Below are 22076 nucleotides of genomic sequence, written 5' to 3' on the forward strand. Positions count from 1 at the left end.
AGTCTTCAGATGGAATCATGAGAAATCACTGATTTGTTGTGAACTTCAACTATTTGCTACTTTTGCTGTATAAAGCAATTAAATGTTAACATTCAGTTACTCCTGATTGAATAGACTTAGTTTTTAATGACATACTAAGTCATAATTACTGTTGAATAATCTCTGACCCTGAAAAACTCATTTTACATTTGTGGAGTCTCATTCCTTAACATTTAAAAATTGCAGATTTTTAATCAGTTTTTGTTCTGATATTTACATTTACCCCTTAACCCCATGTGTATGTCCCAATCTTTATTTTGCTTTCTGTATAGTTACTTAAATGTGATTTATATTCCCTGCTTTTTACTACCTGCTTTGTGGTCTGAGAATTCTTCAATCTGATTGGTCTGCCTGCTGCCGGATATTATAAATTCCCTGTAAATGGTGGCAAATTGAAAATGTCAGAAGAGGAAACCTACACTCTCGAACCTGCTAAATCTTTGTAGGCAACTTTTTTTTTGCGGTCAGTGGTGATGCTGTCCCTTCACTGCTGCCCGCAAAATCCGGGCCAGTATTTCCCCCAGAACGGCTGAAGTAAATAGCTTTCTCCCTAATTTTTTTTGTTTGAAACTTGGAAATTGATTTAACCCAGATTCCATAAATCTGCACCTAAAGCCTTGTTTGGTCTGCTTTTAGTCTGGATACTTTTGGTAAGGGTCATTACAGTTTCTGGCCACAGGGTGGTGCTGCCTGTTTATTTTTCTTAATTAAATGTATATGGGAGGGGAAAGCGAGTGCATAAATTCCAAAACCCATCTTCAGCCAAAGTTTAAATTGTTTTCTTAAACAAAGGCTTCCCCACCTCTCACTTGATTAGACACAGCTGTTGCAGCTTTTGTTTGAATTCCAAACATTTTATCTGTGGAAATGTAGTTTGCACAACTATTTCATAGAAGATAGCAGGAGGCGGCCATTTGGCCCCTCGAGCCTGCTCCGCCATTCAATGAGATCATGGCCGATCATCCAAATTCAGTATTCTGTCCCTGCTTTCTCCCCATATCCCTTTAGCCTTAAGAAATATATCTAACTCCTTCTTGAATATATTTAATGAATTAGCCTCCACTGCCTTCTCTGGGTGAAGAAATTCCTCATCTCTGTCCTAATGGTTTAGCCCTTAGACTGTGACTCCTGGTTCTGCACTCCCCAGCCCTTGGGAACATCCTGCATCTAGTCCTGTTAGATTACAAGTTTCAGTAAGATCCCCTCTCCTAAACTCCAGCGAGTATAAGCCCAATTGACCCAATCTCCTCTCATACGTCATTCCTGCCATCCCAGGTATCAGTCTGGTGAATCTTTGCTACGCTCCCTCCATGGCAAGAACATCCTTCTTCAGATAAGATTTCAGCTTGTATACTTTGTAAAGGTCCTTGGCTCAACCACCTTCAGCTTCTTTATCAATGATTAATCAAGTTTGCTCTGTGGATGGCCAAACTAGTTGTTATGTCAAATACTCAAGTCTGTGCCCCTTTGACATGGAGCAACAATGGGGGCCATACTCCAGGGCAGGGGAAATGAACTAGGATGGGAGATGATGGTTTTGTTGGGACATGGTCATCACAGGTAGACATGAGGGTATGCTTATATGAATTGCTGGTTGGAGTGTACTGGTGGAAATGAATGGCATTTGGGATTAGAAAGTGTTTTAAGTGATTTGCAGGGAGAGTTTTAGTAAAAATGAGGATTTAAGGTACGGGATGGAGCATAGCGAGGTGCTTGGAGCAGAAAGTAACGAGTCAGGGGAGAGACCATGGTGTGATATGGCCACACCACCATCATCATGGCAGTTTGGGCAGCTCCAGTAATGATCACCACCCATCAGGCAAGTTTGTCAACCACATGAAGGCTGGATTTTTTTTAAAAGCTACCAAATTAATATAAAGACTTGTTTTTATTGCAGTTGTGATTGCCTGTGACTTACCAATAAACTTTACAACATTGCATTATTATACATAGATTTGAAGCATTTGTTTCAAAATTCCAGTTTTAACTTAAAACAAGCAGCCATCAATGGTTAACCCTCAACTAGTTTTGAGTGAAAAAGCTAATTGGTCTGATCAACAGATGTATCAGTCTTCCTCACTTACAAACTTGGAGGCATCATCACAACATAAACATTGTTTTAAAAAAGCATTTTCCATTCGACACCCTTTGGTTTCAAATGATTGTAATGCTGATGCATTATTACCTCTTCACATCAGCTATCCATGTGATTTATTACGTGCTAATAAGTAGTGTTTTAGGATAAGAAAAATGAGGGCTGTGATCAATTATTTTTTAAATGCTGTATGTTCAACATTCAGAAGTATATTTTTGCTATCAAAAGTACTTAAGTCAATACATTTTATTCCCCAAAGTTTTAGTATGGCTTACTTTCAAAATTACTATTTTTGTTTAATAAAACATCCAGGCAAAATACAAGGCATTTGTTTACCTACAGTAGTAGACAAGGTTCCATATTATATACATCATAAAAGCCATTACTTTGAGTGATTTCCCCCTCAGCTTGTCAATACAGAAGGCAATTTTTTAAATATAATTTAATGAATGTTGCATAGATTTAGAACCTAGACACTTTTTTCCATTTTTCTTCCAGAAATTAACAAGTGGTCTGCTCTGAAGCGAACCAAATTGGTAAATGTTATGTTCTTTCATAGGTGACACAATTAGAGAATTCGCTCATAGAACAGCAGGTAGGCCTGGGCACTTAATACTTTCGTCTCTGGCACTGCTTGCACACAGGTATCACTTATATGGAACCAGTTACCCATGGATGGCTCCGCTTTGATCGCTGTTACAAAAGAAACATCAGTTACCATTTATTTAAAAAAGGCAAAAAAGATCTCAAATCTAACTACATAAAAGGTTTATATATACCCACAAAGTTTTCTTTCTAGGTTACCAAAAATAGGACTTTATTTCAATTCTGACATTTCACAATTGTACAGTTCTATTAAGTAAGCTGCAAGTGGACTTGTATAATTTTGCTGTTTTTATTTAAAAATAAACTGCATAAAAAACAGGTAGAAAATATTTCTATGACTGCCAAAAGCTCCTTACTATATACCAGAAAAGGGAGTGGTGGGCTAAGTGCCCATTTTCTATTTGTAAAATTTCCTAATACAGGAAACTTCGCGATATCCGGCACCGACGGGACCGAGCTGCTGCCGATCTATCAAAACTTCCGGATAGACCAGCGCTAATGTTGAAGGATACGGAGGTTTTCATCTCCGTATCTGACAACAAACACTGTTGCTTAGCAACAGCTTGTAAACACTCGGCCCGTACCTTGGAAGCGTCTCTGAAGCTGTTGCTAAGCTACAGAGACGCTTTCCAGAGCCTGACGTTAAAAAAAAAATGCTAGAAGAAAAAAACCTAACCAAAACGGCTGCTGATTTCTGCTGTTAGATCGAGGTTTCCGGACATACAACCTCTGGATAAACCAAAGTTTCCTGTATATGAATTAATTAACTTTAGTCAAATTGCCAATTGTTTTTGGTGAAATCACTGAACATTGAAGGATTAAAAATAAAAATTCCAAACTTGTTAGTGATTTAAAATTTGTAGTTAAATTTTTCCAAAATAAATACATTTTACAGAATACCTACACATGTGGTGTATTAAAACTAAATGAATTTAGAAGCCGGTTTTGTTTTGAGAGTTACTTTGGTAAGCAATAGGTATTAAAAAGTGGAGTTATGCATCTTAATCTAATTATTTATCTCTATAATTTTAAACGTACAATGATGCCACTGTTCGAATTATGAAATGGAATTTATCAGCAGCAATTTTCAGAACGGGCCTGAACTTGCGGTCAGGGGCATCCCGCAGCCCCCAAGCCGCAATAAAACTACCAACCTACTTGGTGATCCTGGATCCACGGAGACTTGCACTCCCGGGCCTCTACGCGTCGCCAGTGTAAAAGGCCCACGTATCTCCGGTTCGCAAGCGTCCCTGGGATCACGTGGGCCGGCCCAACCAAATCGGAAAGGGGATTCCCATTATACTTACTGGAATTCCATCGGAATTCCCCATAAGCTTAATAGGAATTACCCAAAAACTACATGTACACAACACAAATAAAAAAAATTACATTTAAAATTAATTAAAATACAATTTAATTAAACATTTAAAACAAAAATTTTAAAAATGTAAACCTTTTTCAAAGGGCCAAAAATAACCTAAACTTCTTTTACAAATTTTGAATGTTAAAATGATTTAACATTTAACAAATATATTTATTTAAACCCTTACGCTGGTTTAAAAAAAAAGGCCTTGCGCCTGCTTTTACCAGGTGTAAGAGTTTCATGGGCATTCGCTGGGCAGTAGTTGGGCAAATAGACCAACTCTCCACCAGCAAATGTCCGTTTCCCGGGGATGCGGATGATCGGTCAAAAAGATTCTTGACAGATCAGAAGTTCCGGGTTTTCGCGCATGCGGAAACCCGGAACTTGCGGGGCACATATGGCCACGTACGCGGTCATAGGTCCCTGGAAAATCTGGGCCAATGTGTTGCAGATAACAGCACTTACCTGGCAGTGTACATCGAGTCATCACATATTCAGCAAGGTGGCTGCTGGGTGTTCGCACCTTGACATAAGCTGTATAGTGTCCAGATCTCATAGTGCCACTGTGCTCCACAACTCCATATAGACTATAGAATACACTTGCACAGTCCTCTGCCACATTCTGTGTGATGGAACACAAAAGGAAATGGCCACTTAACTCAAAATACAGTTGCTCTAATGTGCAAGGAAAATATTAAATTTAATTAAAACCTGGATTCAAGACCGTCATCTTTATTGCACTGAATACATTTATGCGGTTCGAGCCCTATCTTCAAAGGATAGGGATAGAATGTGTACACAACAGGACAAACAACCGGCTGTCAAATCAAGTGCAGACTGGCGGTGCTGCAGCATACCGGAGCACCAGCACGAAGGAGCAACTGAAGGGAGGGAAAGTCGGCACTGGGCAGCTCGGTCACATCATCTTGCAGCCAGCTTCACAATGGCCTTGATTTGGCAGATTTTATGTCCTGAAAAGTACATGAAGTGGATTTTCCTATTTTCTAACGATATGGCTGGAACCACAAATGTGTTTTAACAACTTCCTCACACGCTGGTGCAGGAGGTGTACGTCACAGAGACCAGAAAAGTGGGGGGGGGGGGGGGGGGGGGCACAATTAGAGGATAACACACCCTCGAATATAAACACACATTTCATCTAAATCACTAATTGCACATTTTTGAGTCCGTTTTGGTTATCCATTTACACTTAGATAAACTGGAATTTTAGCACAGAATTCAAACTCAACTCTGCAAAGAATTACTTATTCTGAACAAAATACCCCAGTTTCCTTTTTCTACAATATTAATTAAAACTATTGGTTAATGCAGTCAAAACTAATCTATAGTCAACACTGATGTCATGACTCAAAGTACCACTTGGTACCGCAGCATTTGTAAAACTGAGCCCGAGCATAAGTTACCGTCAGGTGGAGGGGAGGGGAGGAAAATTGGGGTAATTAAAAAGTTTTGATTTATGAGGTGTAGACTGCCTGATCCGTAAAGATTTAACAACCGATATAACCGTGTTTTAAAAAAAAACTTACCTTGCAGTTTAGTGCACAGAATGGAGCAAGGTCAAGCACTTGTGGGAAATTGATATGCTTGTTTATTTTGCGAAGATTGAACCCCAACTAAGGAAAAAAAACACATTTGCAGTTTGACAATGTTTCTGTGTGCAACTCAGTCATTAATAACAAAAAAATAAAACGGGCCTTTCACTGATATGCCAAATAGCTGATGATAACCTACAGCAATAGTTCTTCAAAATGTCAGTGAACAATAGCTGTTGTCCAGTTATTAAACCAGTGGAAGTCCGAGTAACTCAGGTTTTCATTTAATCTAGTTACAGAGTAAACATTCAATTGTTAATGATGTTCAGGCACGCAGGTGGAATGGTCCCTTACAAGTCCACATTATATTGCAAACTAATAATTTTGCCAGTATAAACCAGAAATTGCAATGAAACTTAATACTTGCTTTCAAAATTTCTCATGCCAATTTTTGCGAAAGTAATCAATCATCTGCCCCTCAAAACTACCTGATCATACTTGCCAGCCGAAAATTTAAGAGTGGAGTTACCGATCATTTATATCAGGATTCATGAAATAATCTATTTCAGTCACAGAATTTGGTGTGCGCGCTAGGTTTTATTCTCCAAACTGAACAATCGTTTCCGATAAAGTCCTCTGTAACTGGTTAAAAAAAAGGCAAGACTGCATTTATATAGCACCTTTCACGACCTCAGGACGTCTCAAAGCACTTTACAGCCAATGAAGTACTTGAAGTGTAGTCACTGTTGCTATGTAGGAAATGATTACATTTATGTACACAGAACAAACAGACCTTGCTGCCTAATGTCTAAATGGCACACATTAGGATACATGCTATACTAGCTGGGGGAGCCCGGCTTTGCCAGGGCTGTTTTGGGCCGGGCGGTTTAAATCGAGTCCCAGGCTTTGGGGCCTGTCTGTCTGTCCCTGTGTGAATCTGCTGCCGGGCAACATTTCTACCTTTTAATAGCTTCAAAGATGAAAGTGAAAGTACTTATAAAACGTTTTTGGTAAATGTTATGTAATTTTTAAAAGAGATACTAACTTTTTCGAAGCTGGATTAGGAGTTTGAGCTGGAAGTAGTGAAGCAATGGCTGCCCGATGCCGGAGTTGAAAAGCATTAGTCCCACCCACAGACGCAGCGATTGGCCAACCATCAGGCAACTGAACTGTAGGATTGGTCAATCGTGCCGGCACAGGATTGGTCGACCTTGACGTCAGTCAATCAATGCTACTTAGCAGATAATGAGTTTAATTTTGAAGGTTTTTTGCATAACGCGCGAACAATTTTTGTCCGGCCGAAACGTAAATACGCTTAGGACGGTTGTGGAATTGTCAGCTTTCTTTCGACGTAACGCACGTGTAGGTACGCTCTATAACTTTCGAGTTAATTCAAGACAGACAGACGGAATGACAGACAGAAGTATCCTTTTATATATATATAGAAGATAAATAAATGCAAGTTGTTGTTGTAGCAACAGTCCACACAATAGACAAGTTTCTTGTTTATTTTCTGTAAATCTCACTGGCAAATGCAACAAAATGTAGAAACACAGAAACTCACCAGCTGCATAAATAGAACATGGAAAAATAATTCTCTGAGTAATAATTACCTGCTGGAATCTTTTCAAATGAAGTGTAAGAATTGGTGGAGGAGATGAAATGAGCATTTGTTTTTTGGCATTCGTGTACACATTCTTTTCATCTGTAAATATATATATATATTTTTTTAAAGAAATAAGCTTAAATATGTCTTGTTACATTCCAATGAAAGTTAAACCTTTTTTTGGTAATAGAAGATCTTTTTGGCTCTCAAACACACACCTCTGAAAAACAGTTTCTGTAGATTTGTAAGGAACACAATGAGGCGGGGGATCAATATACAGCACCCTGACCTTGATGAATGATTTGCAGAAACCCTGCGACTGGTTGGTTTAAGTATTAACATAACAACCATGGGGTTAATTTTACCAATCTTCACCGCATTGCCCATTGGCGACGTAAATTGCAAATTTGGGCACATGCTGCCCACAACTTTATGGCCATTCTGGTCAGAAAATCCTGACAAGTGCATGCCCGAATTTCCAATTTACATTGCTGGCGGGCAAGGCTCCCTCCCCAGTCGGTAGGGAGTCAATTGTCCCCCATAAGTTTGGCACAGTCTAAACTTTCATTTTAAACGGTCACTAAATTTGTGCGGAGTCCAGCCAGTCAAAAATCAACAAAAAAAGGCAATCAAATTAAACGAGCTAGCTAATTATTTGTCACATACATTGAATACACGCTGCAACCTATTTCAATTTCTTCCAAATACACAACCAAACCAGAAGTTTCCAGTTTAAAGATTCCCACTGAAACATTTGTAAATAAGGAAACAATACAACTCCACCAGAAATAGAAGACTGATCCCCCAACAGACGTCATCTTTTAAAAAGGAAAGAAAGGCAACAGGGTTTTACTCTATTTTCTGGATAGCTTACCCTATATTAAAGGTGTATTGTCAGCAGGGCATTTATTAATAACATTTGATAGTGCTTGATTTAAAAAAGGTTTAATGGACTATTTTGGCTCTAAAATACTCACAGCCAAGACAGGCAGAAAATGTTTTTAATACCTAGTTTGTAACGAGCTCATTTTTATCATTTCAAATATACAAGGAGCTGGTCTCAGACATTGGCCTTTGGGGGGTTTAAATCCAGCCCAGAATGATGGGATGAAAGCATGCTCTATTTGTTGGCTAAGTTTGGGCAGGTCTCTATCCAGCTGCAAGCAGGCATGCTTCCAAAGCACAAACTGTCCGACATTTGGCAGGTAATTGTCAAACTCACTTAAAGGCTGCGCGATGGACATGTGGAAAATGGTGCATTAAAGGGTGCTCCTCTGGGGGTGAGGCACGAAAATCGGGCATCCAACAGCAACATACCTGACCTGGGCATGTCTGAAGCCGATATTGAGTGCAAAATGCAAAGGGTTCCATTCCCTAGTCTGCTGGCTATAAATCAGATGAAAATCTAGAGCCATCAGTGCTTTGTGTTTCAATTACACTTTTCTCCTTTCACCCAAGGTGCAGAATCACCATGAACCCGTAGAAAACCTATTTAAAAGGAACACTATAAAGGAAACTCTCGATTTACCAGCACCTAAATAAACAGAAATCTCTTAACCGGCAAAATTCAGGAGTAGGTTCAGGTAAGTTTTACTTCATATTAGTGGCCATTCCTGGATCTGTGGCCATGTAACCGGGGTTCCTGCACCTGTTGCTAAGCAACAGGGATGCCTGGATCTGTGGCCGTGTACGGGGCTCTCGTACCTTTTACTATACCTCTCTGTAATCCGGACTTTGTGATAAACCGGCACCACGCCGGTCTCGGATAAAAAAAAGTTATGCTCCAGAATTCAGACTCCTGTGGTCATCTCTGGTTATTCTTCAAATGACTGTCAATTTCCAATACAAATCCTGCAATGCCTCTCGGTTGTCCAGCTGAGTGGGACTGCCCTGGGGGGGGGGGGGGGGGGGGGGGGAAAGAGTCCCACTCTTACCTATCTAGTCATAGCCAGAGAATCTCCTGCAATGGCTTCGCTTCGTGTTCCCCGCACTATTACCTTTGGAGTCCACAAGGATTTATCCTTGGCCTCCTATTTCTCCTCTACACGCTGCCCCTTGGAGACATTATCCAAAAACACAATGTCAGGTTCGCTGATGACACCCAGCTCTACCTCACCATCACGCCTCAACCCTACCACTGCCTCGGTGTCGTCAGACTGCTCATCAGACATCCAGTCTTGGATGAGCAGAATTATCCTCCAATTAAACATTGGGAAGACCGAAGCCATTGTCTTTGGTCCCTGCCACAAACTCTATTGCCTAGCCACCGATTCCAATCCCTCCCTGGCCACTGTTTCAGGCTGAACCAGACTGTTTTGCAATCATGGCATCCTATCTGACCCGGTGCGGAGCTTCCCATCCCATATCCTCTCCATCACAAAAAACATCGCTTACTTCCAGTTCCGTAATATCGCCAGTCTCTGCTCCTGCCTCAACCCATCTGTTGCTGAAACCCCGATCCGTGCCCTCGTTACCTCCAGACTCGACTATTCCAACCCTCGCCTGGCTGTCCTCCCATCTTCCAGCTCCCAGAAACCTGAGCTTATCCAAAACTCTGCTGCCCATAGCCTGACTCGCAACAAGTCCCGTGAACCATCACCCCCTGTACTCACTGACCTACGCTGACTCCTGGTCCACCCATGCCTTGATTTTAAAATTCTCATCCTGGCGTTCAAATCCCTCCATGAGGATGTAACTGGTAAAATAGATAAGGGAGAACCAGTGGATGTGATGTATTTGGACTTTCAGAAGGCTTTTGATAAGGTCCCGCATAAGAGATTAGCGTGTAAAGTTAAGGCACATGGGATTGGGGGCAAGGTACTGACTTGGATAGAGAACTGGTTGGCAGGCAGGAAGCAAAGAGTTGGAATAAACGGGTCTTTTTCCGAGTGGCAGGCAGTGACTAGTGGGGTACCGCAGGGATCGGTCCTTGGACCCCAGCTATTCACAATATATATTAATAATGATCTAGATGAGGGAACTAGATGTAATATCTCCAAATTTGCAGACGACACAAAGCTGGGTGGGCGTGTGTGCTGTGAGGAGGATGCCGAGAAACTCCAGTATGATTTGGACAGGTTGGGTGATTGGGCAGAAGCATGGCAGATGTAATATAACATGGATACATGTGAGGTTATCCACTTTGGCGTCAAAAACAGGAAGGCAGATTATCATCTGAATGGCAATAGATTGGGAGAAGGGGAAGTGCAACGAGACCTGGGTGTCCTTGTGCACCAGTTGCTGAAAGTAAGTATGCAGGTGCAGCAGGCGGTTAAGGCGGCAAATGGTATGTTGGCTTTCGTAGCGAGAGGGTTTGAGTACAGGAACAAGGATGTCTTGCTGCAGTTGTACAGGGCCTTGGTGAGACCACACCTTGAGTATTGTGTGCAGTTTTGGTCGCCTTATCTGAGGAAGGATGTTCTTGCCATGGAAGGAGTGCAGCGAAGATTCACCAGGCTGATACCTGGGATAGCAGGAATGACGTATGAGGAGAGACTGGGTCGATTGGGCTTGTACTCGCTGGAGTTTAGAAGAATGAGAGGGGATCTCATTGAAACTTATAAAATTCTAACAGGACTAAACAGACTAGATGCTGGAAGGATGTTCCCGATGGTCCGGGAGTCCAGAACCAGGGGTCACAGTCTAAGGATAAGGGGTAAGCCATTTAGGACAGAGATGAGGAGGAATTTCTTCACCCAGAGAGTGGTGAACCTGTGGAATTCTCTGCCAAAGAAGGCAGTAGAGGCCAATTCATTAAATATATTCAAGAAGGAGTTGGATATATTTCTTAAGGCTAAAGGGATCAAGGGATATGGAGAGAAGGCAGGAACAGGGTACTGAATTTGGATGATCAGCCATGATTCTCATTGAATGGCGGAGCAGGCTAGAGGGGCCGAATGGCCTACTCCTGCTCCTATCTTCTATGTTTCTATGGTCCAGCCCCTCCCCATCTCTGTAACCTTTTCCAGCCCGACAACCCTCCAAGCACTCTGCACACCGCCCCCCACCAACTCTAGCCTCTGGTGCATCCCACACTTCCTTCGCTCCACCATTGGCGGTCGTGCCTTCAGCCATCTGGGCTCTGAGCTCTGCAATTCTCTCTCCAAACCTCTTCGCCTCTCCATCTCTCCTCCTTTAAAGGCACTGCTTAAAACCTACCTCTTTCACCAAGCGTTTGGCCACCTGTCTTAATATCTCCTCCTTTGGCTGGGTATCAAATTTCTGACCGATTATACTCCTGTGAAACACTTTTGGACGTTTTACTATGTTAATGACACTATATAAATGCAAGTTGTTGTTGTTTCAGTGCTCAGAGGGGTGGACAAGGTGGGGATTATCACTGCACTCAAATCCTATTGGTAGCAAGTCTTTAAACTTAGGTTTACGTTCTGGGAATCAGCATTCAAGAGCTGAAAAGACACCACTCCTAACTGTTCCAAGATCAAGATTATACTATTTCAACAAGTTAACACTAAATCCATGATATTTAACCATAATGCAAGGCATATTATATTTGAAATTGTAAATACAATTCTCAAGTTATTTTACTACCATTTGCATCGGCCTTTGATCCACTTTTGTGCTGCCTTTGGGTACATTCTTCACATAGCAGTTTATTTGCTCCAATGAGGTTTTCTATCTGAGTGAACTGACGCAAACAAGCCCCAATTGAACAGTCCTGTATACTCAGCTGCTCTCTGTCCGTCAGGGTGCAAAATGCTTTCTCTGGGTCCAGAAAAACCACCTGTTTGTCTTTTGTGGAAGAGAGTAGATCATTCGCCGTTCCTGAAGAGATCGCATACTCCTCCAGGGTTAAAGTTATTTCTTCATGATTCACTGTGCACTCGTTCAGATTTAATTTATTCATATTACTGACAATATTTTCTTCATCTTCACTGGAACAAAGTGTATTAAATTGGTTCTCATTCACCATGTTTGACTCAAAAATATCTGAAGAGTCAATGTTCTTGGAGTTGTGGGAATGATCAGTGTCTTTTTTCTGTTGCACAATTTCACCAGACTCCTCTTCCTCATCATTGACATCAGTGTTGTCTTGGCTCAGTGCCTGATTGCTTTCTTCCATGGATTCCGTTCTTGTGGGCCCCAGGCACTGGTCAGTAGATAAGCTGTCACAAGGACCCTGATCTGGCGAGACCTCTTCTACAACGTCATTCGACTCTAGGTCTGCCTTGTTTTCCGCAGAGGCAGCCTCTTCTTCACTCTGCACTTCATCCAAAGAACACCCGGCAGGGGAGTCCTCCAAATCGAGCGCTTTCATCAGGGGCTTTTGCCGTCGACGTTGGTTCTACAAACAAAGCAAAACATAAAAGATGCAGTTTCATGAGAATCCAAATAACGAAAAAGAGCAGAAAATGTCAAATATCTAAGATGTATTGCTCAGAATATCATGGCAATGCTCTACATTATGACCAAGGATGTCAAGTTGGAGAGAGTTTCTTTCTGTACACTGTGCAGCAAAGCAAGTCACTGGTGTCAGCAATTTGAGTTGGCAGATTAAGAAGTTTTAGTACAAAATTCAAATGCATTAGATTAAGTAAGATTTTTTCCCACAATATAAATGGTACCAATATGTCAATTATACCTAGTGAGAACAGACGTACAGATCTGAAATTCAAATAAGGAGGTGGTGTTGCAGTATAAGCTTATTTATGCAAGATGAATTAGGAATAAATAAAGCAAGTAATTTGGCACACTTTACCGAGGGGAAGTTAATTGTAGCTAGCTGAAATACTGATGGACTGATGGTGGAACGAGGGGGCAGGGTCAGAGGATTGGGGGGTGGGGAATGGATGGCTGGAGAAGATTACTCAGATGGGGTGGGGAGGAGTTAGGATGTGCAGGGACTTGAAAACAAAGGAATTTTAAGTTGATTCATTAGTCAGTAAAGTTGGGTGTGCTAGAGAATAAGGACATGACCTTGTGCAGGAAGGGAGACTGGCAAGAAGACTGGACTGGAGAAGCCAATCCGCTGGGTGCAAAAGGTATGCATGAGGGCTTAGGCAGCAAAGGTGATGAGGTAGAGCATATGTGGGCAACGTCCCAGAGTTGGAATATGATCTGTGGAGCAGAAAAGACAATTCAGGACTCAATACAACATTGAGATTGTGCACAGCCAGACTCTGCCTGAAGCAGCAGCTAGCGCTAGTGTGTGATGGACCCAGTGCCAGAGGCACATGAGAAACAGACAAGGTGCATTCAAGCTTGCCAACAATGAGCTGTAGGAAGTTATAGGATCTAGCAGTTGATGTTGGCTAGTATCGCAACAGCCCATGAGGCAGTGGTGGGGCAGGGAGGTAGAGTGGGCTGCTGACAATATACATGCATAAATTGCTTGCAATGTTGCTGCAAAGGGGTGGCATGTATATACAGTAATGAATCGGCTGATTCTGGGACTTGGGGGTTCTTAGCTTGGAGAGAGACCCACAAACTGAATTTGCTTCAATTGGACAACAGAGTTGATCTGGGACTTGTTTTGCAGATTAAGAGGCCACGTATACAAAATTATTAATGTCATGTGAATTTGTAAATTCTAATTTTTTTCACTCTGGTGGGTAAAGATACATCCCAATATGGGTCATACAGCCCCAGAAGGACCAACGTTCATTTCCTGTTAATTGTAACTGACAATTGTATCCTGGAATTTTGGTTGATTTTCTTTGCCAAGGGAGTTGGTCAAATGCAAACTCTCCAGATTTAATTTTCTGAAAGCAGGACTCCTTTACTTTACATTAGCACTAAATTTCATTTTAATGAAAATTAACTAACATGTTCAATAAAGCAGTATGAGCATACAAATGAAGTTAGACTTGGCAGTGCAGGGAACCCTGGTGGTGTGTGCTGTGCGTGTGCGGAGTGCAACATGTGGGCCATCACAGATCGTCAGTGTATCGAGGGGAAGCACATTTATACCAAATGTTGGAAAACTGAGCCTCTGGAGCAGAGGATATCTGTGATCAAAGAGCAATTGGACACACTCTGCAGCAGCAGACAGGATGAAGGGTTTCTGGGCAGTGCTCTCCAAAATGTGGTCACCCAAGAGGCAGTGCTAGGCAGTTCAGGACACAGGGACTAATTCAGAAGGGAACAAATGAGTGATCATCTGCAGGGGCCGTAGAGCGAGACATGCCTCACAATTGCGGGAAACTCCTGAATGACTATCCGTTGGATAGTAGGAGGTGGACAGAGATGGCAAATCAGAAGAGGATGATCCGACAAATCACATGTAAAGATAGTCTTTTTTCTTTTGCAGGTATGACCGGGCGTCCTGCATTGTTTGTTGCATCTCTGGCACCAGGGTGAAGGATATGTCCTTAAGGGAAGGAACCCTGTCATCCTTACCCGGTCTGGCCTATCTGTGACTCCAATCCTACACCAACATGGTTGACTCTTAACTGCCCTCTGAAGTGGCCTAGCAAGTCACTCAGTTGTATTTAACCACTACTAGCAGTTTAAGGCAGCCCATCATCATCTCACGGCATCTAGGGATGGACAATAAATGCTGACCTTGCCAGCGACACGTTCATCTTGAGAATGAATTTTTTTTTAAAACAGGAGGGAGAGCAGCCAAGAATCACGGTCTACACTGGGACCAATGACATAGATGTTTGAAGTCTTACAGAGGGGATTTAAGGAGTATGGTGCTAGATATTATGGGGAACAGATAGGGTAGATAGAGAGAAACTATTTCCGCTGGTTGGGGAGTCTACAAATTATAGCCAGAAATTTCAGGAGTGAAATTAGGAAACACTTCTACACACAAAGGGTGGTAGAAGTTTGGAACTCTCTTCCGCAAACGGCAATTGGTGCTAGATCAATTGTTAATTTTAAATCTGAGATTGATAGATTTTTGTTAACCAAAGTTATTAAGGGATATGGGGCAAAGACGGGTATGTGGAGTTAGGTCGCAGATCAGCCATGATCTCATTGAATGGCGGAACAGGCTCGAGGGGCTAAATGGCCTCCCCCTGTTCCTATGTTCCTAGATTGAAAAACAAGACCTCAATCTTCAGATTGCTTCCTATGCTGCTCGGCAGGTTAAAGAAAGGAAGGTTAGGAAGTCCGTGTTTGGCTACAGGGCTGGTGCAGAAGGGAAGTATTCACATTCTTGGAGCGATTTCTGGAAAAAGGGATGGCCTTAACCTGAACTGAAATGGCACCGATGTCCTTGCAGAAAGGTAGAGCCGCAAGAGTGTGTGTGTGTGTGTGTGTGTGTGTGTGTGTGTGTGTGTGTGTGTGAAACTAATATGGTAGGGACAGGAAGATCTGAAACTAAAGAGAGAGAGGAGCATTAATAAAACTACTGGAATAGAAGAAGACTTATAAAGAGTTAGAAAATACTATCAGAGGAGAAAGGGAAAGAAAGAGGTATAGAGATAAAAACACGTGTAGAAGGAGCAACTGATATCAAAAAAGTAAACAAGGCAACCAGGAAAAAAAAAAGTAACGTCAACATTCAGGATTAAGTGCTATGCAGGAGAATACAGAAAGCATCAAAAACAAAACTGGAGCATTAGTATCCACGGAGGGATATGAAACAGTAGCTTTAACGGAGACATGACTTAAGCTTGGACAGGATTAGAAACTTAAGGTCCCGAGTATTAACATTTTACGACAGACAAGCAGGAAGAAAAAAGGTGGGTGGGGGTGGCAGTGTTAGCAAAAAAATTGTATCGCAAAGTTAGAACACAAGGATGTCCTGTGCAAGAAAATAACAGCGACTTCACATTCTCTGCTCCAGGACATTTCCCGCTCTCTCTCTCTCCCCAAAGTCCTTGTTCATTACTTTTTTTCACTCTCTCTCTTACAACACACACCACTTTTTTCCCCCCACCCCTCTCCACCCAGAAATCAAAAGAGAATGGCGAATTTTTCCAAGGATTCCGAAGAGTTGATAAAGACAGAATCAATATGGATACGAGTTTTAAAAAAAGGGAAATGACAGTGGAGATGACATCGTGGGGCTATGCAAGAACAACTGCAAGAGCATCAATACTGGGCGATTTTAACTAAACCAAGACAGACTGGAAAAAGGTAATGCTTATGGCCAAAGTGGGAATGCTTCTTAAAATGCATCCAGGACTGCCTCCAAGTTCATTATGTTTCGAGTCCAACAAGAAAAGGAGCAAAATGCTGGATTTAGTTCTGAGAAACAAAGTGAGGTAAATAACTGATACAAGAGTAGAAGAAGAATTTAAAAATAATGACCCTAACATAGTTAGGTTCAATGTAAGAATACAGAAGGATAAATGAAAAGTCAAAAATAAGGTTGCTCAACTGGAAAAAGGCAAAGTTCACCCAGGTTAGAGAGGACCTGGCCCAAATTAACATGGGGAAAAAAGTTAGTAAATACGTCCACAGATCAGTAGTGGGGATACGAGGGGCTCTGGCCATAATTTTTCAATCCTCCCGGAATATGCAGATTGTGCCATGGGACTGCAGGGTAACCAATATAACCCCTATGTTCAAAAAGGGAGAGAAGGTTAAACCGAATAGCTATCGACCAGTTAGTCGAATGCCAATAGTGTCAGCAAGCTCTTAGAATCGTTCTAGTATATATGGATTTTCGGAAGGCATTTGGTAAGGTGTCTCACAAGAGGCTCATTAGATAACAGACCTTCCCTTGTTCTTTCCTCCCCTCCCCCCTTTCCCTGCCCCTACACTTGCTTAAAAATCTGTTCCATCTCCAACTTTTTTCCAGTTCTGACGAAGGGTCATCGACCTGAAATGTTAACTCTGTTTCTCTCTCCACAGATGCTGCCTGACCTGCTGAGTATTAACTACATTTTCTGTTTTTATTTTAGATAAATTCAGGCTTATGGTGGAAAAGTAACTGCAGCAGTATGGATTGAAAGTCGGTTAAAGGACAGGAACCAAAGAGGGTAAATGGATGGAGAAGACCAGAGAAGGGTTAGAAGTGGTCTAACTTTTATTCCTTGTGTCTAATCATTTGAATGTGGGTATAGGGGTCAGGATCTTAAAATTTGCTGACAACACAAGAGGAGGAGGTTTGGCAAACAGTGAGGAGGACTAAAAAAAAACCCAGGAATGGGCAGAAAGATGGCGGATGCAGTTTAAATCGAGGCGTTGCCAGACTGGGAGCCAATGTAGGTCGAGCACGGGGGTGATGGGTTAACAGAACTTGGTGAGAGTTAGGACACGGGCAGCCGAGTTTTGGATGAGCTGAAGTTTATGGCGGGTGGAAGATGGGAGGCGGCCAGGAGAACATTGGAATAGTCAAGTCTAGAGGTAACAAAGGCACGATGAGGGTTCCAGCAGCAGATGAGCGGAGGCAGGGACGGAGGCAGCTATGGTTACGGAGGTATAAATAGGTGGTCTTCGTGATGGAGTGGATATGTGGTCGGAAGCTCATCTCCGGGTCAAATATGATGCCAATGTTGCGGACTGTCTGGTTTAGCCTCAGACAGTGGCCAGGGAGAGGGATGGAACAGAGTTCGTGGTGGGGACCAAAGACAATGGCTTCAGTCTTCCCAATATTTAGTTGGAGGAAATCCAGTATGGGGCTGAGAGGGGTGATGGTGAGGTAGAGCTGAGTGTCATCAGCTTAGATGTGAAACCTGACATTGAGTTCCTCAGGGGAGTGTCCTGGGCCCAACCATCTTCAGCTTCTTCATCAATGACTTTCCCTCCAACATAAAGGCCAGAAATGGGGATGTTCGCTGATGACTGCACAGTGTTCAGCGCCATTCACAACTCCTCAGATAATAAAGCAGTCCATGCCCGCATGCAGCAAGACCTGGACGACGTTCAGGCTTGGGCTGATAGGTGGCAGGTAACATTCGTGCCACAGAAGTGCCAGGCAATGACTATGTCCAACAAGCGAGAGTCTAACCACCGCCCCTTGACATTCAACGACATTACCATCACCAAATTCCCCAGCATCAACATCCTGGGGGGTCACCATTGACCAGAAACTTAGCTGGACCAACCACAAACACTGTGGCAACAAGAGCAGGTCAGAGGCTAGGTATTCTGCGGCAAGTGTCTCACCTCCTGACTCCCCAAAGCCTTTCCACCATCTACAAGGCAGAAGTAAGGAGTGTGATGGAATACTCTCTATTTGCCTGGATGAGTGCAGCTCCAGCAACACTCAAGAAGCTGCACACCATCCAGGACAAAGCAGCCCGCTTGATTGGCACCCTGTCCACCACCTTAAACATTCACTCCCTCCACCACCGGCGTACAGTGGCTGCAGTGTGTACCATCTACAAGATGCACTGCAGCAACTCGCCAAGGCTTCTTCGGCAGCACCTCCCAAACCCACGACCTCTTCCACCTAGAAGGACAAGGGCAGCAGGCGCATGGGAACACCACCACCTCCAAGTCACACACCATCCGGACTTGGAAGTATATCGCCGATCCTTCATCATCGCTGGGTCAAAATCCTGGAACTCCCTCCCTAACAGCGCTGTGGGAGCACCGTCACCACACGGACTGCAGTGGTTCAAGAAGGCGGCTCACCACCACCTTCTCGAGGGCAATTAGTCATGGTTTAAGAAGAGTAAAACAAGGTTACGCTGCAGTAGGAGTAAATTGGCACAGCAGGCAGTGGAAACCAGTTTTCTAACCAATCAGCAGGGGTGACTCATTTGGCTGTAAACAAACAAACAGTATAGAAAGACCAGGCTAGTGCGAGCAAGCACTGAGTGCGAGTCAGCAGAGAGTGCTGTGAGTTTGGGTAAGTGTGAGAGTTCGGGTAAGTGGGGTGTTAGGTGCTCTTTTCAAACTTTAACTCTGTGGGTTGTAGTTAATAAGGCCTTTCTGGTGCAGAGTGACTGTTGGTAAACCATTTAACTGGTGTAATTAGAGGGATTGATTTAAATTAAATCCAATTAATTAAAGGGGATACTAGCATCTATAATCGGGCAGAGGGTGTCCATAACTAACAATAAAAAATTTAATTAATTACATAGAATGGAGCAGGTGATGTGTTACTGTTGCGAGATGTGGGAGCCGGTGAACCCCACTGAGGCTCACGGTGATTACGTCTGTGGCAAGTGTCTGCTGCTACAGGAACTCCAGCTCCGTGTTGATGAGCTGGAGTCTGAGCTTCAGACACTGCGACACATCAGGGAGAGGGAGAAGTACCTGGACCCTGTCTATCAGGAGGTGGTCACACCTATGAAGTTAATTAATTCAGATGTAGCCCATGGTCAGGGACAGGACGGTCTGACTACCAGTGAGGCAGGTACGGGGATCCAGGAGGTAGAGCTGGAGGAGCCGCAGCCTCTTGTCCAGCAGGTTCGAGGTTCTTACTCCCTGTGGGGACGGGAGCAGGGACTGCAGGGAGGATGAGCAACCTGGCCACAGCACCGTGGAATGGGGGGCAATTCAAGAGGGGGGAGTAACTAGAAATGTTGTAGTGGTGGGGGATAGATAAGAGTTCTCTGCAGCCGAGAGCGAGAGTCCCGAAGGCTGTGTTGCCTACCCGGTGCCAGGGTTAAGGACATCTCCTCTGGGCTGGAAAGAAACTTGCAGTGGGAGGGGGTGGATCCAGTTGTCGTGGTCCATGTTGGTACAAACGACGTAGATAGGACTAGGAAGCCGGTTCTGTTAAAGGAGTATGAGCAGCTAGGGGTCAAATTAAAAAACAGAACCTCAAGGGTAATAATCTCTGGATTATTACCTGAGCCACGAGCGTATTTGGCTAGGACAAATAAAATTAGAGAGTTAAATGCGTGGCTCAAAGACTGGTGTGGGAGAAATGTGTTTTGCTTCCTGGGACACTGGCACCAGTACTGGGGCAGGAGGGAGCTGTTCCGTTGGGACGGGCTTCACTTGGCCAGTGCTGGGACTAGAGTCCTGGCGGATCATATAACTAGGGCTGTAGAGAGGGCTTTAAACTAACTAGTGGGGGGGGGGGGGGGGGAGGTTCCTAGAGAGCAAATAATAAAAATGACAACAGAGGTGGTCATAGACTTAGGTAGCAGTGGGGAAATTAAAAACCAGAGCATGTCAGGAAGGGGCAGAAGGTATGGAGTAAAAGGTAAAGTAATAAAAAGGGCAAAAGCAGGAACTAAGTGTCACAAAACATATTTGAAAGTTCTCTATCTGAATGCACGTAGCATTCGTAACAAAATAGACGAGTTAATGGCACAAATAACTACATATGGGTATGATCTTGTGGCCATTACAGAAACATGGCTGCAGGGTGACAATGCCTGGGAATTAAACATACCAGGTTATTTAACGATCAGGAAGGACAGGCAGGAAGGAAGGGGAGGTGGGGTGGCTATGTTAATAAAGGAAGGAATCACTGTAATACAGAGAAATGATATTGGGTCAAAAGATCAGGATAATGAAACAGTTTGGGTGGAGGTAAGGAATAATAAGGGGAAAAAAACACTAGTGGGCGTAGTCTATAGGCCTCTGAACAGTGGCAACTCTGTTGGACAGAGTATCAATCAGGAAATAGTTGAGGCTTGTAATAAGGGAACATCTATAATTATGGGGGATTTTAACTATCATATTAATTGGACAAATCAAATTGGGCAGGGCTGCCTTGAGGATGAGTTCATTGAGTGTATTAGGGATGGGTTTCTTGAGCAGTATGTAACTGAACCGACCAGGGGGCAAGCAACCTTGGATCTGGTCCTGTGTAACGAGACAGGATTAATTAAAAATGTCCTAGTAAAGGATCCCCTTGGAATGAGTGACCATAACATGGTTGAATTCCATATTCAATTAGAGGGTGAGAAGGTTGGATCTCAAACAAGCGTGCTAAGCTTGAATAAAGGAGACTATGAAGGTATGAGAGCGGAATTGAGTAGAGTGGATTGGGAAAATAGATTAAAGGGTAAGACGATACATGATCAGTGGTGTACATTTAAGGAGTTATTTTACAACTTCCAAAAAATATATATTCCACTGAGAAGAAAAGGGTGTAAAAGACAGCCATCCGTGGCTAAGTAAAGAAATTAAGGATAGTATTCGACTAAAAACAAGGGCATATAAGGTAGCCAAATCTAGTGGGAGGATAGAGGATTGGGAAAACTTTAAAAGACAGCAAAAAATAACAAAAAGATTGATTAAGAAAGGGAAGATAGATTATGAAAGTAAATTAGCAAAAAATATAAAAACAGATAGTAAGAGTTTTTATAGTTATATAAAAAGAAAAAGGGTGGCTAAAGTAAATGTTGGTCCCTTAGAGGATGAGACCGGGAAATTAATGGTGGGAAATATGGAGATGGCAAAAACACTGAATGAATATTTTGTATCAGTCTTTACAGTAGAAGACACTAAGAATATCCCAACACTGGACAAACAGGGGGCTATGGGGGGGGGGGGGGGGGGGGGAAAAAGAGGAGCTAAACACGATCAAAATCACTAAGGAAGTGGTACTCGTTAAATAATGGGACTCAAGGCGGATAAATCACCTGGACCTGATGGCTTACATCCTAGGGTCTTGAGGGAAGTGGCGGTAGGGATTGTGGATGCATTGGTAATAATTTTCCAAAACTCCCTGGACTCAGCAAAGGTCCCGGCAGACTGGAAAACTGCTAATGTAACACCCTTATTTAAAAAGGGCAGTAGACAGAAGGCTGGAAACTATAGACCGGTTAGCCTAACATCTGTGGTAGGTAAAATTTTGGAGTCCATTATTAAGGAGACAGTAACAGGACATTTGGATAATCATCATTTAATAGGACAAAGTCAGCATGGTTTTATGAAGGGGAAGTCATGTTTGACAAATTTGCTGGAGTTCTTTGAGGAAGTAACATATAGGGTGGATAAAGGGGAACCAGTGGACGTAGTGTATTTAGACTTCCAAAAGGC

General features: G+C 42.9%; 1 protein-coding gene across 2 annotated transcripts in view; it reads right to left on the reverse strand.

The window, feature by feature from the left end:
• Positions 1-1908: 1908 nt before the first annotated feature.
• The window catches only part of usp16 (ubiquitin specific peptidase 16), a 65393-nt gene continuing 45225 nt past the window's right edge, over positions 1909-22076 (reverse strand). For both annotated transcript variants that reach the window (XM_086006208.1, XM_086006209.1), the window contains exons 14-18: positions 11814-12567; positions 7270-7361; positions 5651-5737; positions 4569-4725; positions 1909-2827 (exon numbers count right to left, since the gene is read on the reverse strand). In XM_086006208.1, coding sequence (XP_085862334.1) covers positions 2703-2827; positions 4569-4725; positions 5651-5737; positions 7270-7361; positions 11814-12567 — 1215 coding nt within the window. In that variant the 3' untranslated portion in view covers positions 1909-2702. The remainder of the gene's footprint in view (positions 2828-4568; positions 4726-5650; positions 5738-7269; positions 7362-11813; positions 12568-22076) is intronic.

Source organism: Somniosus microcephalus, chromosome 14 (assembly GCF_052327205.1).
Source record: "Somniosus microcephalus isolate GS21.2 chromosome 14, FLI_Smic_1.0, whole genome shotgun sequence".
In the NCBI taxonomy this organism is placed as follows: domain Eukaryota; kingdom Metazoa; phylum Chordata; class Chondrichthyes; order Squaliformes; family Somniosidae; genus Somniosus; species Somniosus microcephalus.